This window comes from Oncorhynchus tshawytscha, linkage group LG09 (genome assembly GCF_018296145.1).
Source record: "Oncorhynchus tshawytscha isolate Ot180627B linkage group LG09, Otsh_v2.0, whole genome shotgun sequence".
Classification (NCBI taxonomy): domain Eukaryota; kingdom Metazoa; phylum Chordata; class Actinopteri; order Salmoniformes; family Salmonidae; genus Oncorhynchus; species Oncorhynchus tshawytscha.
Window position 1 is genome coordinate 65,883,095 of NC_056437.1, and position 21,782 is coordinate 65,904,876.

Genomic DNA, 21,782 nt, shown 5'->3' on the forward strand with positions numbered 1-21,782 from the left:
ATAAGGAAGGGAAGGCTTTCCTGGTGCATGGGTCCTATGGTGAAGGTAAGTAGTGCTCTAATGTGTGTGATTGTGCCAGATCCCAATGGTTACTTTTCCAGGGCTTGGACGGGAAAAGGAGAGGAGATCGGGTGCGAAGTTATGGTCAGGGAGGAAGCGAGGGCCTGGTCAATGAAGTTCCCTGCGGCCCTGGAGTCCATTAGAGCTGTAGACAACACCAGAGGGAGAGCCAGACAGTAAAATGGAAACCAGAAAAGGTTTGGTGGAAAACGATGATGATGGAATACTGCTGTTCTGCCGTGGAGAGGTGTGTGGCCCGTACCTCCATGGGTTCAGGCTCTCTGGAAAAGAATGGAGAGCCATGCTAGTGGTATCGAGGTGGTGGAGAATGTGGAGGGCCTCCTCCATGGCCGTACCCAGTTGCGCCAGCTGGTCGTGGTGTTCCAGTGGAGTAGATGACCCGGTTCTTGGACCGTCTGGATGATGGTTTTCTCTGCTGCTTCCATATTGAGAGGCAGTATCCTGCCACGAATACGCAGCGAGTCAAGAAGCAGGTGCAGAAAGAGAGTGCAAGGCAAAAATAACAAAACAGGGGATATGTACTGAACAGGAAAACAAACTAATACTGCCTGAAGTCTGGGGCTACTGATGGCTAAATGAAGGAAAGGTGATCAAGGTGATGATGAAGTCCCGGTGTGCGTAACGATGGAGGTGTGACGTACATATATTTCCCCAAAAATATATGACATCATACTTCCTCAGACCCAATGTATCCACACCCAATGTTGTTTCTAAATCTTATGAAACTCTACCCCATATGACTTCAAATTGTGTTATGTTGTTTCTGTTTATAGTCAACACACTCTCCATCTTGTGCCAATATCAGTTAATTTTAAGTCTTAGTTCCAATAGTTCATATTTTTTTCTCCTTAGATTGTGAGTCGGATAGGCTCTCTGCAAGGTTTTGTAAATCTTACGTATCACTTGCGTATCTTTTTCTGACTCAAATAGGATTCCCTCAACATTGCTTTGATGTCCAAAAGCTTTTAGGTTGCATATAGTGTATTCAGATCCCTTGACTTTTTCCACTTTTACGTTACAGCGTTATTCTAAAATGTATTAAATTGTTTTTTTTTTCCCTCACCAATCTACACACAATGTCCCATAATGACAAAGAAAAAACAGGTTTAGAAATGTTAGCAAATGTATTAAAAATGTAAAAACTAAAATATGACATTTACATAAGTATTCAGCAGTGATGTAAAGTACTTAAGCATAAATACTTGAAAGTATGACTTAAGTAGTTTTTTGGAGGGTATCTGTACTTTACTTTATTATTTATTTTTTGGACAACTTTATACTTTTACTTCACTACAGTCCTTTACCCGTACTTTTTACTCCATACATGTTCCCTGACACCCAAAAGTACTTGTTACATTTTGAATGCTTAGCAGGACAGGAAAATGGTTTAATTCACACAATTATCAAGATAACATCACTGGTCATCCCTGCTTCCTCTGATCTGATGACGCACTAAATACATGCTTCGTTTGTAAATTATGTCTGAGGGTTGCAGCATCCATAAATTAAAAAAAACAAGAAAATGGTGCCATCTGGTTTGCTTTATATAAGGAATGTATATATACTTTTACTTTTGATACTTAAGTATATTTTAGCAATGACATTTACTTTTGATACTTAAGCCTTGTGTTGTCTTAAGGGTATAACTGACCCGCCACTATGATTAAGAGCAGAGAAAACCCCCTAAATGCTATTTTTTCAACTTTAAATTTGAGGACTTTTCCTAGAGTGACCCCAACATTAGATAAAGTGAAACATTGCCTTTGTTCATATTTCCATGACGCTGTACACCACCAGGGTACAAAGATTGTCTTAGGGTCATTTTTGACCCGGCAGTTTTAAAATCATTTACACACCACATAAACCACAAAGACACACACACAATGAGAAATTGAGATTGTGTGCTACTGACTGAACTCAAGACAAAACTAAAACTTTCTTGTGCATGTGCAGCATCTCTCCTCCACGACCCCACACATGACTCAAGTTCACAGACAAAATAAACATTTCTTGACAGCATTGTTTACTAATGGGGAACACAGCCAGAGGCTATAAAGGTGCTGCAGATGACAGTCCTTCCAGGTCTCTCTTTGCTGAAGCCACGAGTGCACGTTTCAGCGCCCAACAGGTTGTAGATCAGATTTTTTCCGATGTCCAGGAGGAACAAGAGAACAATGATTTAGAAGAGGAGGAGGTATCTGAAGAAGAAGATGGGGGAAGAATTACAACCCAGAGAATGATGCATCATCTTCAGATGAAGAAGAAATCCCCCAAGCTGAAAGAGACATTTTTATCAAAGAACAGCAAAATAACATGGTCCTTGTCACCATATGACAACCAGGGCAGGATGGCAGCACAAAATGTCATAAGGACGACCCCAGGGCCCACTAGACATGCAGTTGCCCATGCCCAGGACATCGCCTCAACATTCTACATGTTCATCACACAAGCCATCGAAAAAAATCATCCTGGAAATGACAAATTTGCAGGGTTTCCGTAAATACAACTGGAAAAGGATGGATGAGATTGACCTGCGTGCCTAAATAGGGCTGCTAGTCTTAGCTGGTGTGTATAGGTCCCGAGATGAAGCTACATATAGTCTCTGGGATGCAGAGAGTGGAAGGGCGATTGTCAATGCCACGAAGAATGCTACGATTTGATATCCGCGAGAAAAGACCAGCAAAACGTGTGAGAGACAAACTGGCGGCCATTACAGAGGTCTTGGAGAAGTGGGTGGAGTGTCTGCCATACCTCTACAACCCTGGGCCTGAAGTAACAGTGGATGAACAACTGGATCCATTCAGTAGTAATTATTCTCATATCTGTAATGTAAATGGTTTTCACTGTCAATTTTATTTTATATTGCTGTAATATCATTGATTTATGTGATTGTTTTCTATGACACTGATACTAATTACTGATAGTAATCTCTTTTGTCACAAGGTTGCTGTCATTTCTTGCAGTATATGCCCAGCAAGCCAGCAAAGTATGGCATCAAGACATGGGTGGCCTGTGACACACAATCCAGCTACGCTTGGAAGATGCAAGTCTACACAGGAAGCCGACCGGTGGAGGCCCAGAGAAGAACTAGGGGATGGGGGTTGTGCTTGATGTGACATATCGACTGATGGGACACAATGTCACGTGTGACAATTTCTTCACCTCTTATGAACTCCTCCAGCAGCTCCTGAAAAGGAAGAGCACCATGGTTGGCACAGTTATAAAGAACAAGCCTGAGCTCCCCCCTGCATTCCTCGCTACAAGGGGGAGAGAGGCCTTCTCATCAAAGTTTGCCTTCACCCCCACCACCACTCTAGTTTCTTACCTACCAAGGAGGAACAAGAATGTGGTCCTCCTGGGCACACTGCACAAAATGGCTGAGATCAGTGATAGTAAGGACAGGAAGCCAGCCAACATCCTGGACTACAACCACAACAAAGGAGGCGTTGACAAACTGAACAAGGTAATTGGAACTTACAGCTGCAGGAGGATGACTGCCTGCTGGCCCCTGGTCATCTTACACAACATCATTGATGTGTCCTCATACAATGCCTTAGTGATATGGAACAAGATAAGCCCTACCTGGATGCCTGATAAGCAGAGCAGCTGGGAAAGGCACTTGTAACCCCACACATTCAAAGAAGGGAGCGCTTGTGAAAGCTGTTCAGGGGGCTGAATCCACCTGAGGCTAAAGCTGGGCCAGGCAAGAGGAGGAGATGCCAATTATGCCCCCCAAAGAAGGACTGTAAAACAAATACTATATGCGGCACATGTGAGAAATACATCAGCAAAGTCCATGCACACACACTTGCATACTGTCCCACATGTGCTAATTAGTGATGATTGATTTATGTTCTTCACATTTGTTTTGTATCTATTATCTTATTTTTTTTGTATTAATTGTTGTTGTTTATACACCTTGTGGGTGGGGGAAAAAGTTTTTAAAAAATGGTAGAAGACTAGTATTTTGTAGTTGAATTCCTAATTGTACAGTATATAAGAATGTATCACTATGTTACCAAAAACGTTCAAGACTATTATTCTTTCCCTTCAATAAAATGCATTCAAAACTACTTTATGCAAATTTCTGCTACTTTCTTAGGCTATACAAGTGCTATCTCTTTCAAAAATATATATGTTAACACCTATGTAGTTCCTTTAGCAACAATAATAATAATACACCTCAACTTTAGTAAAGAAAACAATTATGACAGCTATGTTGTAATAAAACGAGTGGTGTCCACTGAATAAATGCAGTCTTTCTGCATTGTGAAGAGGGAAAACCCAGATATTCAAAGTTTGTGATGCATGACAGGTTGTTTCTTCATGCAAAACAGATTTGGGGTTTAAAATACAATTAACCTGCTTTATTTTAGGGGTTTAGTGAAGCTGAACCTTCACCCAGTCTGAGGTCTTGAGCGCTCTAGAGCAGGTTTTCAACAAGGATCTCTCTGTACGTTGCTTCGTTCAACTTTCCCTCAATCCTGACTAGTGTCCCAATCCCTACCTCTGAAAAACACCCCCACAGCATGATGCTGCCACCACCATGCTTCACCGTAGGGATGATGCCAGGTTTCCTCCAGATGTGACGCTTGGCATTCAGGCCAAAGAGTTCAATCTTAGTTTCATCAGACCAGATGATCTTGCTTCTCGTGGTCTAAGAGTCCATTAGGTGCCTTTTGGCAAACGCCAAGCGGGTTGTCATGTGCCTTTTACTGAGAAGTGGCTTCCGTCTGGCCACTCTACCATAAATGCCTGATTGGTGCTGCAGAGATGGTTGTCCTTCTGGAAGGTTCTCCCATCTCTACAGAGGAACTAACCCCCTTAAGATTGATTTTGGTGTTGTTGTCAATATTCTGAACAAATAATGTAATCACTGTTCTGCAACATATGCTTCAACAATTAATGTATTTGCTGTGCTAGACCTAATGGATAATGTTAGCTTTATAATTGTTATTTTATGTTCAAAATCTAGAAAACCATGCCAGGTTGTAGCTAAATTAGCCCTGGAGCATTTAATATAGCTTTAAAACAAACAAACATGTTTGGAGATTTGTATAACACTTTTATGAGTAATCTAATGTTAGCATTAAACAATCAAGGCCTTAAACACTTGTTGGACAATAATTGTACAAATGAAATGCCTTTTATGGTGTCTGACAGAGTTGACATGAATCCACTTGCATTTAATGAAAACATTGGTTGTTCCTTTACATGGTGTTAATAGCTGATACTTTGGTCTGTCAAAATATAAACGTCACATTTTGTTAATATTAAGACAAAAAATTTGTGGAAGAAAGTTGATTGTCCCATCTTTTACGAATCCCTGAGCTCTAAAACTGCAACATTTTTCTCTCTGCCCCATGGCAAAAAAAATCCATAGATTGTAGCTACACTAGATATGATATAACCAAAGAATGTTGTTATCCAGCATTTCTGGACATTACAGGTTTGCCTAATCAAAACACTGGAATAGATTCTACATCTTAACCTGGTATTGGCTATACTCTCTTTGTTCCCAAATCTGGAAACCAGTTATCTTATACATGCCGGTGTCCTGTTGCAGGTGGTTCTAGAAATACCAGAGAAAATGCAGGTAGATAGCAAATAAAAAAATATTTTTTAGTTTTCTCTAGTGTTTGTGCATTTGCCTGTTGCCTTTCTTTGCAGGTTTTGCCTTACACAATCTAATGCAGGAGTATTCAATTTACCCTACGAGATCCGGAGTCTGCTGGTTTTCTGTTCTATCTGATAATTAATTGCACACACCTGGTGTCCCAGGTCTAAATCAGTCCCTGACAAGAGGGGAACAATGGAACTGGATTCTTGGTCCAGAGTTGAGTTTGAGGGGTATAATGCATTTTAGAGTTGAAGAGCACCAACCACAGATACATGTGCTCGCTAGACCATCTCGAAGATTAAATTCAATATAGAATCAGTGTGACGAGGTGACAAAGATATTGTTTTACTATTGTAACGTGCAGTGAATAGAATTCTGTTGTCATCTGGTTTAGAAATCAAACTCTAGTTATGTTATTGCAGACCAAATTTTATACATTTCTCCCAGTTGTTTTTTAGAGAACATTGTATTGCAAGGTGTGCTACAGTATATGTGTAGAATATGCTGTGTTGGATAATTTGCATATGCATCTTAGATTTTGAACCTCCATTCTAGCATACGGCAGGGTAGCCTAGTGGTTAGTGTTGTACTAGTAACCGGAAGGTTGCAAGTTCAAACCCCCAAGCTGACAAGGTACAAATCTGTTGTTCTGCCCCTGAACAGGCAGTTAACCCACTGTTCCTAGGCCATCATTGAAAATAAGAATGAGTTCCTAACTGACTAGTAAAATAAAAAAATAAAATACATGACACACACATCTTTCTATCTATATGCTTTTATTTGGCTTTCTCATCAAAGTATATGATTGAATGTTTCTTTAAACCTGCAGCTTCTTAATTGAAAAGAGACATATAATCAGGCCAAAACGTGATTTAAAAAATGACAGATAGCTAATGAAACACTAGCCTCATGAGCAGGCAAATTGACAGTTACAGTAGCAGGCTAAGCTAGTCAAACTAACATTGGCTAGCTTTAAAAAATAATTTGGTCTAAATGCTCAACGGAGTTACCTCTTCATGGGACAATTTGTATTGCATGATGAATATTTCAAGTGCACTCAAAAACAGATGTTTATCTTATTTCAGTCTTTGGGAGTTCATCAAACACATACAGCAAACAGTTTGAGTTTTCAGATCTCACCTGAGGCTGTGTTTACATCCTAGATAGAAGCAGTCTTAAACTATACTTTTATGAGAAAATGTGCAAGAATTGAAGGTGCCAACAAATGTTATAGTTATTATAATAATGTTTTACTGTCATATACAAAAAATCTGCTCCTCCCTCAATGGGGATCGATCAACTTCACATTTTTTTGGCTTCTGCCCACAACCTACAGGCTACTGCATATTTTAATTAATACTTGAGTGAGTAGCCCACTATTCACATTATATTCCATATTCTGAGCCATAGGCCTATCCAAGCCTTTACACTTAATGTAGTTGGTCCAAAGGTGGCATCGCGACACTCACTTTAATTGGATTGATAATGTATTTCTATCCCAGTTCACTTTCACTACAACAAAGTAATCAGCCTCTGTTTTCAGCTAGACTAACACAATACTCGTTTAATTTGATTCATTATAGAATCTTCAGCTCATTAGGACTGGACATGATTTCCTTTACAACCATGTATGTATGTATGTATGTATGTACGTATGTATGTATACTTTTTAATGAATTCATACTGCAATTAAAGTGTGTAATCAAGTCAGCAGTTTCTTGACATTGAGTGCCTCGACTCCTATTAAGTTAATTGAGTATTAGACATTAGACATTTTGTGCCATATTCTGGTCTAGTGGTAATGCTGCTGACTCTGGACCACACATGGCCCTTTGCGACATGGATTCATATCTGTATTCCTCTACCTTTCTGTCCCCCCCTCTCATTCATAACTTGATATCTCAATAAAGAGAGAGAAAATACTAATATATATAAAGAAATTAGTAATCTCCAGACCATGTACGACCCAAACGTGGTGAAGGGAACATATATAGAATAATGGGTTTTGACATTGGTGGTGACTTTCTGAACTGTTATAGTTAGACCAACAGTTTACAGAAATATATTGCATTTGAGTTCTGATTGACGACATTGACAACATTTTCAGGAAAGTTGTTGTATTTGACCTTAATTCACCAGAAACAGCTATTTGTTTAAAAATGCCTAAGTATGTTACACAGTACATGTAAGGTGCATATAGTATATAGTACATATAGTATATGTTCCTGCTGTTCTCTCCTTCTTCCCTTTTTCCTGTTCTTCAAATCTGGTATCAGCCGGTCTTCGCCTATCCATCACCCCTCATGTCTGTTTCTGCAGTCACAAAACTGCGCCTCCTTCCACATTGTCACAGTGATAACAGAACAGAACTACCTCGAGACCAATGATGGTGGATAAATGAAGATAGTTCAACTCAGGCCATTTACCACTGTCTGCTTTAGGAAGTGGCTCCTTAAGCAGACAACAATGTGACAGTGGTCTGCTTAGTTACTTGACTTCCATTGGGGGAAAATTAAGGAGTGGGCTGTCTCGCTTCCTCTTCCATCTCTGCTTGAGACTCCAGAATGCTGAGTCACAATGACAAGGCAGAAATACAGCCAGGGCAGAGCCTGAGTCATTCCATACTGTAGTAGAACCAACAGGAGGTTATGACAGGAATAAACAGGGATGCAAATTTCACTGGGGACAGGGGGGACATGCATTTTTGTCCCCTCCACAGTTTTATCATTGGAATGTGATACAAAACGAGGCAAAAGTGTGCTTTAGGACCATGTAGATGCCTCCGAACCGTCGGGTAGGCTGTTTGGACTGTTTATTAGACAAAAAAATATGTATACACTACCGGTCAAAAGTTTAAGAACACCTACTCCTACATCAAAACTATGAAATAACACATTTGGAATCATGCAGTATCCAAAAAAGCATATTTTATACTTGAGATTCTTCAAAAGACACCCTTTGCCTTGATGACAGCTTTGCACACTCTTGGCTTTCTCTCAACCAGCTTCATGAGGTAGTCACCTGGAATGCATTTCAATTAACAGGTGTGCCTTCTTATTAAAAGTTAATTTGGGGAATTTCCTTCCTTCTTAATGCGTTTCAGCCAATCAGTTGTGTTGTGACAAGATATACAGAAGATAGCATTATTTGGTAAAACACTATATTATGGTAAGAACAGCTCATATAAAAAAAGAGAAATGACAGTCCATCATTACTTTAAGACATGAAGGTCAGTCAATCCGGAAAATTTAAAGAACTTTGAAAGTTTCTTCAAGTGCAGACACAGAAAACATAATGTGCTATGATGAAACTGGCTCTCATGAGGACCTCCACAGGAATGGAAGACCCAGAGTTACCTCTGCTGCAGAGGATGAGTTCATTAGTTACCAGCCTCAAAAATTGCAGCCCAAGTAAATTGCTTCAGAGTTCACGTACCAGACACATCTCAACATCAACTGTTCAGAGGATACTGTGTGAATCAGGCCTTCATGGTTGAATTGTTGCAAAGAAACCACTACTAAAAGACACCAATAATAATAATAAGAGATTTGCTTGGGCCAAGAATCATGAGCAATGGACATTGGACCGGTGGAAATTTGTCCTTTGGTCTGGTGAGTCGAAATTTGAGATGTTTGGTTCCAGCAGCCGTATCTTTGTGAGACGGGGTGTGAGTGAACAGATCTCTGCATGTGTATTTCCCACCATAAAGCATGCAGGAGGAGGTGTTATGGTGTGGGGGTACTTTGCTGGTGACACTTAACCAGAATGGCTACCACAGCATTATGCAGCAATACACCATCCCATCTGGTTTGGGCTTAGTGGGTTGATCATTTGTTTTTCAAAAGGACAATTACCCAACACACCTCCAGGCTGTGTAAGGCCTATTTTACCAAGAAGGAGTGATGGAGTGCTGCATCAGATGACCTGGCTTCTACAATCCCCCGACCTCAACAAAATTGAGATGGTTTGGAATGAGTCGGACCGCAGAGTGAAGGAAAAGCAGCCAACAAGTGCTCAGCATATATGAAAACTCCTTCAAGATGTTTGGAAAAGCATTCCAGGTGAAGGTGGTTGAGAGAATGCCAAGCGTTTGCAAAGCTGTCATCAAGGCAAATGGTGGTTATTTGAAGAATCTCAAAATTAAAATAGATTAGCTAGGTGGCTAAAGTTAGCTAGGCTAGGGGTTAAGAGTTAAGGTTAGGTCTAAGGTTAAGGTCAGGAGTTAGGTTAAAGGGTTATGGTTAGGGGAAGGTTTAGCTAACATGCTAAGTAGTGGCAAAGTAACAGAAAAGTTGCAAAGTTGCTAATTAGCAAAAATGCAAAAGTTGTCTGTGACAAGTTTCAAACAAGCAACCTTTGGAACGCTAGAAGATCGAGTTACATGCTCACCCAAACGTATCCTTTAAGCATGACACTTCATTTAGTCAAAAATAAATGCCAAGCATGTCATGGAACAAAGTACATTTTTTTAAACAAGATGAACTCGGCCAAAATCTGTCCACGTGAGTACTTGAGGATGCACGTGTGGATACACGTGGCACGTGTGGCAACTTGGAGCAAAACGACGTTTCGTTCTGTGTGTTGTTCACACGCGTACCTGCACTCTCATTGGCTAGAATGGTCCCACCTGATCTTGCCTGGCTTCAATCGTTGAGCACATGTATTTCCATTGTTAGAGTGGTTACTCGGCTCTCTTGTCAATATAATAAATAATCTTTGCTTCAGGTCATGTGTTTGAGTGGGATTGTCATCAAATGAGCTGCCTAGTTCCTGTTGCTATTCTAAAGGTGATTGGCTACGCTCTGTGAGCGTGGATTTCACTGACGCATTCCGTTTGGAACAATAAATAGAGCGAACAAGGCTCCTTCCAGTTCACAAGTCTGAGAAGACGCATGAAGAAGTTCTTGCTTCAACAGTGATTGAACGGAACTCCTCTGCATTCGTCCCGCATTATTGAACATTCCGGATAGATAACGTAACACTTACTTGAACTGTAATAGCCAAATAGTCGAAGAAACTCTATTTTTGTACCGTTAATTTTGATATAAAAGAATCTGCCAAGATGGAGTCTCAGATCCGCCAGAACTATCACCACGATTGCGAAGCTGCCATCAACCGGATGATCAACTTGGAGATGTTTGCCTCCTACACCTACACCTCAATGGTAAGGAGTCTACCAAGATGACCGTTTTGTTGATTTACCTGTGTTATTATTCCTCGGCCTAAATGGCTTTTTTTCACCAGACCTTTTTTTCTGTTGGCCTAGACAATTAATAGCCAAAACTCCGTGAAGTACATATTAGAGTTATACTTGGCTTGGCTATTAATTGCCTTCAGGTAGGTATAACATCCAAATGAAGCCGGGAATCTATCCTACCTTGGACAGAGCACGTAACAATTCATTGACAGGTTACCAAGTCGATTACGGACTAGACTGATTCATGCCTATGTCATCAAGTTTTTGTTCCCACAACAAGAACAGAGTGCCGAGTCACGTTTGGCATGCCCCTTTTTTTCTTCTAACCACAGGTTTGTTTGTCCACCCAGGCTTTCTATTTCTCCCGTGACGATGTGGCTCTGCGTGGCTTCGCGCATTTCTTCAAGGAGAACAGCGACGAGGAGCGGGAGCACGCCGACAAGCTACTCTCCTTCCAGAACAAGCGAGGTGGACGCATTTTCCTCCAGGACATCAAGGTGAGCCCCTGAGCGTCAAACACATTTGCATTGTAGACTGATAGCAAAAAGGTATTGTCTACATAGACCAGAGTTCTCAGTTAAAGGTTCTTCATGGTCCCAAATGGTTCGTCTATAGGGACAAATGAATAACGCTTTATGGTTCTAGGTGGGTTCTTTCATCTCTAAACTGGTTACTTCAAGTATAGGAGTTATTTTGAATGAGTAGTCATTAATGCTGAGTTCATTGAGGCGTGCCTTAAGTGACTGCCCTGGTATTAGAGCAAGGTGGCTAAAGATGTGGCCTGACTGCTTACGGTAGGCCTATGAGTACAGGTTTTTGAAGTAACTGGAATGGCGGCCTAAGCATTTCTTTTCAAAGGAAGGCCAAACAGTAGGGGGAAGTGTCTTTATTTTAAAATGTCTATTTCTAGGATGGCAAAGCCCTTAGTTTATACTACAACTACATTGTGTCTGTGCTGCATGGCAAAATTGACTTGGCCATGTGTGCATACATTTTATGTATAGGTGTCCCCAGCAGGAAGTGAACCATGCCCATTGGCGTTGCAAACGTCATGCTCTACCGCCACACAACCGGTGTGCTTCATAAACTAAAGCATGTGGTTGTTTGTAGTGTCACATTGACCCCATCTTTCTGTTAACTTGTTTCCAGTTCGTAGATCCCTTTATGTGCCAGATATACTGGCTAACTGTGGTGGCTGTTGGTAGGTATGCATTGAAACATCTGCTAGTAGTCCCTAACCCTCCGGTGATCTCTCTGTCCTGTGTAGAAGCCAGAACGTGATGAGTGGGGCAATGGGCTGGAGGCCATGCAGTGTGCTCTGCAGCTGGAGAAGAATGTGAACCAGGCCCTGCTGGACCTGCACAAGATTGCCTCTGACAAGGTTGACCCCCATGTAAGTAATATCATTACATAGAATACAGGTACTGTCTCAGGAGATGATCAGGTTGTTTTAGCGCTGCTAACTAATGACAAAGGATTGTGACCTGCCACTTCACACGCACAATACACACACAATGCAGTAGACATCTGCGAACACCTCATTGAGTTGTCTGTCTGCCCTTATGCCATTACCACCAGGCTCTTGTGTGTTACTGTATTTACAGTAGTATGTAGTCATTCTCTTGTCTGACCTGTGTTTACCTCCTTTAGCTGTGTGACTTCCTGGAGACCCATTATCTGAATGAGCAGGTGGAGGCCATTAAGAAGCTGGGAGACTACATCACCAACCTCACCAAGATGGGTGCTGTCAAAAACAAGATGGCAGAGTACCTGTTTGACAAGCACACCCTGGGAGGCCAGAGCTAAACCACTTCCATCCCCAGGCTACGGCCTCCAGCCTCAGACCAGGACTCCTGGTCTTTCTGCTCTATTCTACTGGCTTTGCATTTATAAGGAGGGGAGACCATAACTGCTGAAATGTTGACAAATTTGTTATTGGAAGGGAGGTGTATTGTAAAAGTTTATACTATTCCGTTGCGCTGTCTTACTGAGCATTTCAATACTTAAAAACATGATATTTTTCACTAGGTGTGACTTCTCATATTCAAGCTGAGGAATAAACCTTTTTTGAGCTGGATTGTTCGTTACTGTGTATGAATGGGACTGACGATACTTGTTGCATAATATATTTTGTCCAATTACCATGAGCCCAGTCTACCATCTGGGCATTCATTTCTCTATAGAAATTATTAATACTGATAATTGTATTCCTACCACAGTGAATGAGGGTCATATTAGGTTGACAAGGGCTATTACATAACTTGTGCTGCCATGGTCTATTCAGGTACCATAAAACAGCTAGGTCATTAACTGGGATATGGTAACTGAATTCACTACAATCGTTATCGCCTTTAACCTGAGCATTTTAAAAGTCAGGTCATTCGACCCTGTGCGCAAAGCTACTAGCACTCTGTAATAACCCACATGTCGTCCCAGGGTTTAGGGTTGAAGGACAGCATTTGCAATCAGTATATTAGCTTTGACACATACTGCTCATTCAAATGAATACTTGAGTAGCCTTCAATTCACTTCCATATTTTGAGCTATAAGGCACTTGGACTGTAGAGGGAAACCTGGGAAAATTTGACACCCTTACTCAAATTCACCCAACTTAATGCGTGACGTGTGTAGATAGCTACCTGAAGTTAAACAATTAAAAGGCATTGCTACAAAATACTATTTGTGTATGAACTTCAGACCAACGGAATGAGCTGAAATCACTATTCTGACATTTCACATTAAAATAGTGGTGACCTAAGACCGGTAATTTTTACTTGGATTAAATGGCAGGAATTGGGAAACTGATTAAAAGTATTTAGCTAAAATGTAGGTAAACTTCTGACTTGTATATATTTTTTTGTTGTTGGATAAAGTCTAAACATGTTCCTATATCTCTCCCTCCTTCCCACTTATTCCTGTCATAACCTCAAGTTTGTTCTATGTGGACCGACTCAGGCTATGCACTGGCTGTATTTCTGGCTTGTCGTTGTGACTCAGCAATCTGGAGTCTCAAGCAGAGACGGAAGAGGAAGTGAAACATCCCACCCGCTAATGTTTTCTGGCTCAATGGAAGTCAAGAACAACGGATTACCTATGGGACAGGCTGTATCACAACCGGCCGTGATTGGGAGTCCCATAGACCGTCGCACAATTAGCCCAGTGTCGTCCGGGTTTGGCAGTCATTGTAAAATTAGTGTTTGTTCTTAACTGACTTGCGTAGTTAAATAAAGGTTCAACAAAACATTTAAAAAATGGCCTGAGTGAACTACCTTCATTTTCCAACATATTTGGTCTCAAGGACATTCTATTCTGTTATCACAGTGATAATGGTGGAAGGAGGCGGGGTCTCGTGACTGTGGTGGTGGTGAGGGTGAAGACCGGCTGAGACCAGATTTGAAGAAAGGGAAAAAGGGAAGGAGAGAACAGCAGGAACATATACAATGTAACTTACTAAGGCATTTTTAAACTAATAGCTCTTAAATGATTGTTTCTGTTTAATTTTGGAGGGGAAACACAACTTTACTGATAATTTGGTCAATATACTGCAATCACAACTCAAATACCAATATTTTCTGTATTTTAAACTGTTGATCTAAATATAACAGTTCAGAAAGTCACCACCAAACCTCTCATATAACATTTAAATGTAAAAACCCATTATTCTATTTGTGTCCCCGTCACCACATATACATATACCTAGTACATAGTCTTGAAATGAAATGTTTTTAAAAATATATATTTATTAGTATTTTCTCTCTTTATTGAAATAGCAAGTTATAAATGAGTGGGGGAGACAGAAAGGTGGAGAAATGTTTGGTGTTTCAGCCTAGCTCAGTGCTTTCTGTGGTGGTGGGGCATCCACGAAGGATCGCTACGCCACCTTCCTGTTCAAGTGAGCACAACGAATCCAAAAATGTCTTGTATGCTGCTGCATTAATGATGTAATATGCCGGGGAGATACAGTTAAAGTCAGAAGTTTACATACACCTTAGCCAAATACATTTAAACTCAGTTTTTCACCATTCCTGACATTTAATCCTAGAAAGAAATTCCTTGTTTTAGGTCAGTTAGGATCACCACTTTATTTTAAGAATTGGAAATGTCAGAATATTAATAGAGAGAATGATTTATTTCAGCTTTTATTTCTTTCATCACATTCCCAGTGGGGCAGAAGTTACCATACACTCTATTAGTTTTTGGTAGCATTGCCTTTAAACTGTTGAACTTTGGTCAAACATTTTGTCCCATTCCTCCTGACAGAGCTGGTGTAACTGAGTCAGGTTTGTAGGCCTCCATGCTTGCACACGCTTCTTCAGTTCTGCCCACAAATTTTCTATGGGATTGAGGTCAGGGCTTTGTGATGGCCACTCTAATACCTTGACTTTGTTGTCCTTAAGCCATTTTGCCACAACTTTGGAAGTATGCATGGGGTCATTGTCCATTTGGAAGGCCCATTTGCGACCAAGCTTTAACTTGCTGACTGATGTTTTGAGAAGTTGCTTCAATATATCCACATAATTTCCCTCCCTCATGATGCCATCTATTTTGTGAAGTGCACCAGTCCCTCCTGCAGCAAAGCACCTCCACAACATGTTGTTGCCACCCCCGTGCTTCATGGTTGGGATGGTGTTCTTCAGCTTGCAAGCTTCCCCTTTTCCTCCAAACATAACAATGGTCATTGTGGCCAAACAGTTACATTTTTGTTTCATCAGACCAGAGGACATTTCTCCAAAAAAGTATGATCTTTGTCCCAATGTGCACTTGCAAACCGTAGTCTGGCTTTTTTTATGGCGGTTTTGGAGCAGTGGCTTCTTCCTTGCATGAGTGGCCTTTCGGGTTACGTCAATATAGGACTCGTTTTACTGTGGATATCGATACTTTTGTACCTGTTTCCCCCAGCATCTTCACAAGGTCCTTTGCTGTTGTTCTGGGATTGGTTTGCACTTTTTGCACCAAAGTATGTTAATCTCTAGGAGACAGAATGTGTCTCTTTCCTCAGTGGTATGATACCTGCGTGGTCCCATGGTGTTTATACTTGCATACTATGATGTCAAGCAAAGAGGCACTGAGTTTGAAGGTAGGCCTTGAAATACATCCACAGGCACACCTCCAATTGACTCAAATAATGTCAATTAGCCTACCAGAAGCTTCTAAAGCCATTACATAATTTTCTCGAAATTTCCAAGCTGTTTAAAGGCACACTCAACTTAGTGTATGTAAAATTTTGACACACTGGAATTGTGATACAGTGAATTCTAAGTTAAAAAGATCTGTCTGTAAAAAATTGTTGGAAAAATTACTTGTGTCATGCACAAAGTAGATGTCCTAACCAACTTGCCAAAACTATAGTTTGTTAACAAGAAATTTGTGGAGTGGTTGAAAAACAAGTTTTAATGATTCCAACCTAAGTGTATGTAAACTTCTGACTTTAACTGTATATGTCTCCACCACTTCTAAAACCAAAGTTTAACCCCTGGGAATAATAGTGGGAGAGAGGGAGCAATAGGAATAGAGGGGAGGGGGAAAAGTACAGACTAAAAACGCTGTCTCACCCTTCAGAACTTCAATAGAAAGAGTTTTGTAATGGTTAACCATTTACTGTATCAGTATCACTTCTGTTTATAACTTTGTGTGGCTGGTCACGATGGACCCGGTCATGACTTTAACAATTAAACACAGGTCACCAGGGTTTTAATGCTATGTTTGGCCTTCTGCTAAAACAAAGGTAACTTAAGTGAGGGTTGCTGTTGACAAACAACAGTTCATAAGGGTTGCTGTTGACAAACAACAGTTCATACCTGTTGCTGTTGACAAACAACAGTTCATAAGGGTTGCTGTTGACAAACAACAGTTCATAAGGGTTGCTGTTGACAAACAACAGTTCATAAGGGTTGTTACTGACTAACAACAGTTCATAAGGGTTGCTGCTGACTAACAACAGTTCATAAGGGTTGCTGCTTACTAACAACAGTTCATAAGGGTTGTTACTGACTAACAACAGTTCATAAGGGTTGTTACTGACTAACAACAGTTCATAAGGGTTGTTACTGACTAACAACAGTTCATAAGGGTTGCTGCTGACTAACAACAGTTCATAAGGGTTGCTGCTGACTAACAACAGTTCATAAGGGTCGTTACTGACTAACAACAGTTCATAAGGGTTGCTGCTTACTAACAACAGTTCATAAGGGTTGTTACTGACCAACAACAGTTCATAAGGGTTGTTACTGACTAACAAGAGCTCATAAGGGTTGTTACTGACTAACAACAGTTCATAAGGGTTGTTACTGACTAACAACAGTTCATAAGGGTTGCTGCTGACTAACAACAGTTCATAAGGGTTGCTGCTGACTAGCAACAGCTGAGTTGACAGAAATGACAGGGACATTTGTCCTTTTGTGATACTATGAAAATGATTCAATCTCAATCCCATGACCTGAACCATGGATTACAATCTCTCCTGGCCCATAGACTAGGGCCTACTGTCAGGGTAAGGATTTATAACTAGGCCTATATGCTTGACTTTTCACAACAATAAAAAAGGAATGCCAAGTATGTCCACAGCCCTTTTGTAACACTGTCACTCCCAACAGTCTGAAGAGGCTTTGACTCATTGTCTCCAAAACCTTGTTTGCACTAATAATTAAAACATGACGCTATGAAGTGAGGTTCAGCCTAGAAGAGTGGGTCAAACGGAGAGCACACATTTCAAGGGCTATCTATGTTCAAAGACCCTAACTTTTTCAACAAACAATAAACCTAGATAGTAGCGCCTGATAGATGGAGCCTGTTTTGGGTTACATGTTAGGAAAAAGGCAGTTCTGTTCTCAAACAATTGGAGTAGAAGTTCTACCATACATATTAGGCCAGGACAGACTAGGGGCCGTATAAATGTATCAAGCCTCTTGTCAGAGTAGGAGTGATGATCTAGGATCAGGTCCTCCCTGTCCATGTACTCTTGGGTACATTACCTGTAAAAACAATATAAGGCCATGTTTATATGATGCCATTTCAAACAGCCCCTTATTTACCATTTTCTTGCAGGTATAGACTTTTTATACACGTCAGTGGGTAACTGGCAAATTGGGAGGGGGGGAGCAGGGGGGTGTTGTTATCACGCCCTGACCATAGAGAGCCCTTGGTTCTCTATGTTGTTGTAGGTCAGGGCATGACTAGGGGGGTGTTCTAGTTTTCCTATTTCTGTGTTGGTGTACTTGGTATGGTTCCCAGTTAGAGGCAGCTGATTATCGTTGTCTCTAATTGGGGATCATACTTAAGTTCTCCATTGTTCCCTCCTGGGTTGTGGGATATTGTTTGTGTTTGTGCTGGTTGTACCACATAAGTCACGTTTTGTTGCTTGTTTATTGTTTTGTTTGACAGTTTCACTTAAATAAAAGATGTGGAACTCAACACACGCTGCCCCTTGATCCGACCTTTTCAACATCCGTGACAGTTGTTAAACCATGTGATGTTTGCATCAAATTAGGGATGTGTTACACAATGGACATCTTAATGACTTTACCTACAAATAATCAGAACCATTCACACAGACCTGATACCTGTATTTTGGTTACAGGGTCTGTATAAATACAGGAATCATGACTAGGTCTTTAGGTGGGTTTTATTCTTCTTTGTTTTTTTAACCACCTACCCCTTTCACAAAAAAAATCTGGCAAAAAGAAGCAGGCATGGTCAGTGGGATTCGGTCTATGTATGAAAGGGATATTATTCTTTAAGATCAAAAAGGCAAAACTGATCCAGAATCAGCAATCTTACTCTGAGACGCTTCATACATACTGCCCCAGAAGACCTAGTTCTTATGATTACCAATGATGTTGCAACTACATGGCTGTATTGAGCAATAACCCAGCACCCTGAAAGCACCCTGTCAACAGTTGTAGAAGATCAGGTCTTGTGAACTGAAGTTGTTAGGACGGTACTTTATTACTGACGTCTTTGATTTATTTTTATTAGCTGTAAAAAGGTTTCCACTTCACAGTTTTAGCTTAATAACATATGTGTAGTTAGACGTATGTAGCTACTGATTTTGTGTAGTTATTTCTAGGCTAATGTAATCAACTTTGATATACCATTTGTCAACTACAATACGTCATTTGAAACCGAAAGGTGTTATTGTGAAATAAAATAAAACAAAAGCCAACCTTTCTCTGTCCACTACTGTATTCCCATACCTCATACTGCAAATTGAGTTTATATGAAAAAGTGTGTTAAACCCTACAGTTTTTCTTTTGACTGCCTTCTGATAAAGGTAAATAATTAAGCTACATATGCTATTGCAACATGTGCTCTTAGAGAATGAAACACAAAGTTCACAGAACTGCGTCTCAAAGTTCAATTCCTTTAATAGCCGAAATAAAATGTAGACCTCGGCTATTTCTCAATTAGCCTATTATCCAAAATAATTGTCAAATTAGCACTATTTTCTTCTAAGGACATAATACACACATTTTGCAACAATAACTGCTGTATTTAAACTGTAGCACTGCTTTTGGTTGATACTGTTTTAGATGTTGCCAATAAAATGTTACTTTGTAACAAACATTGATTTCTTCAGGTCATGTGTATGAGCGAGATCATCATCAAATGATCCGCCTATTTCCTGTTTATATTCTAAACGTGAGGGTGGATTTCACTGACGCATTCCGTTTGGAACTATAAATGCAGCGAACAAGGCTCCTTACATTTCACAACTAGTGATGGGCATCCCGGCTCTTTTGGCTCCCAAACGGCTCTTTAAAAAAAACAGTTTTGTGATAGTTTGACTATGATTGGTGTTAAAACAATTCTAATTAAATTATGAAATGAAATGATACTCTACCTTAACCACAATGTATTTAAAAATGCATTGGTTTGTTATGAAAAAGAATGCTGTTAAACATTTGCATTTAAAGTTTAACTTTTTTAATGTATATAAACAAAGTGCATATAAATGTAACCATTCAAAATGAATACAATCTGAACACTCACTTTTGAGGGGCTGATGCGGTTTCTTCTCTCAGTAATTATTCGTCCCATTTTCGAGAAGACCCTCTCAGAGGGAACGGACATGGCCACTATACAGTCTCCCTGTCAGGACTTTAGTAATCCGTGGGTAGACAGAGGCCTTGTTCTTCCACCAGCTCAGAGGATCTGCAGATCTCCTCCAAATAGGATCGGCCCTCCATTATGGCTGAGGGACTCCTTCGTGCTGCATCCCCAGTTGCTCTCTCGTCAAACAGCATCCAAACAGCAGACGTTTGTGGCGCTTCTGCTCCATCTGATCCCTCTTCTTCCTGTTGCCCTGGTGCCTGAGCCAGCTGACTGCTGGGGCTGTCCCTCCCTGCCGCTGAGGTTATTCTTTGAAGAGCCTCATCAATCACTCTGGCATCACTGAAGGCTAACTTCTTAAACCTGGTGTCAAGTGCAGCGGTTTCTGATAGCATATGATCATATTCCATTCTGTGGAACATTCTGTCTATTTTTGAACATAGGGTGTCCATCAACTCTGTCACATGTCCTGTGGTTACATTTGCTTCTCTCTGGCAGCTGGCTGTGATTTGCTGCAGACCCTTAACCAGGAGTATCATTTTTGAGGCTGTCACATAGCTGAAAAGAGAGAACAGTAACTTATTAGTTCGGGTTCATGTTTTGTCTACTGATACTACACTCTCATCTACAGCTCAAATACATATATAATGCTGGATTCAATAATGATGTAGTAATAACTGCTTACTGTACCTCTCGCCACTGATCTCCACAGTGACCTGCTCAAAGGGTTCCAGGACTCTGCACACCACCTCCACCACCACCTCCCATTCCTCTTGGGTCAGAGCATCAACAGATGCATTGACAATGGCCAGGGTAGAGATGATGGCGTCCTTTGACTCAAGAAACTGCTTCAACATTTAAATGTTGAATTCTACCCTGTAGTGCAGTCTTGTTTAGGCCTCATCCCCATCTGGCGTTGTGTAGACTTGGGTTTTTCAGCACCTATTGTGCACCTGGGGAAGTATTCCACAGCTGCTTTCACTTTGTCCACAGTGGGCTTCATCACCTTCAGAGCATCTCTTACAATCAGGTTGATTGTGTGGGCAAGACATGGATGATGGGTCCATTTTAACATTTTCAAGGCTTTGGTTATGTTAGCTCCATTGTCGCTAATACAACAGACCACTTTTCCATCTACTTGCCATTCTTTGGCCACTCAACAGATCCTCTGCCAAGTTCTCTGAGGTGTGTCTGTCTCTGAACTCAAAGCAGTCCAGAAGACAGCTAGACATCGAAAAATCTTCAATGAAGTGACATGTAACCAACGTGTAAGAAGTGGTTACCCTTGATGTCCAGCAGTCAGTGGTAAGGCAAACTGCAGTAGCTTTTTGGACTCTTTCCCACACTGAAGCCTGTGTGTTCTTGTACAGTTGTGGAATAAGTGATTTTGAAAGTGTTTTGTACATTGGATTTATACTATTAATATAATTTCTAAAACCTCTGTCCTCAACGATCGAAAATGGCAGGAAATCAGTGGCAATCATTTTAGCCAAAGCAATATCAATTTGGCCTTGTTTTGCTACAGACATGGACTTTGGTATAAACTGATCCATAGAAGAATGTGTTGCTGTGGGTCGAGGAGTAGGCCTACTTGACTGAGTGGATACATCTCCATGTGTGGAGGTGCTGGCTCTACCACTATCACTAGCAGGCCGCTAGTTTCTCGAAGCTCCGCTACAGCTAGCTTCACAGTTGGGTGCACAGTTCGCATATGCCAGTGTAGCGGCTTTATATGAGATTTTGTTTTGGTAAATTCTACACTATGCTCTAACATTGTCTACATTATTAGAATGCATCCAAATGCTACTGTGCTTCTGACTCATTTTCCAGCTGTTA

General features: G+C 40.7%; 1 protein-coding gene and 1 long non-coding RNA gene across 2 annotated transcripts; one reads left to right on the forward strand and one right to left on the reverse strand.

Moving 5' to 3' along the window:
* Window positions 1–625: 625 nt before the first annotated feature.
* On the reverse strand, window positions 626–14,216 carry LOC121847196. Its single transcript, XR_006084139.1, has 3 exons — window positions 13,538–14,216; window positions 1,326–1,329; window positions 626–636 (listed from the first exon to the last, which is right to left on the reverse strand). It is a non-coding gene; the product is annotated as an uncharacterized LOC121847196 (long non-coding RNA).
* Window positions 10,512–12,975, forward strand: LOC112258417 (ferritin, middle subunit). Its single transcript, XM_024432775.2, has 4 exons — window positions 10,512–10,865; window positions 11,249–11,395; window positions 12,166–12,291; window positions 12,549–12,975. The coding sequence occupies exons 1-4, from the start codon at window positions 10,764–10,766 to the stop codon at window positions 12,702–12,704; spliced, it is 531 nt and encodes a 176-aa protein (XP_024288543.2). The 5' UTR covers window positions 10,512–10,763; the 3' UTR covers window positions 12,705–12,975.
* Window positions 14,217–21,782: the final 7,566 nt, after the last annotated feature.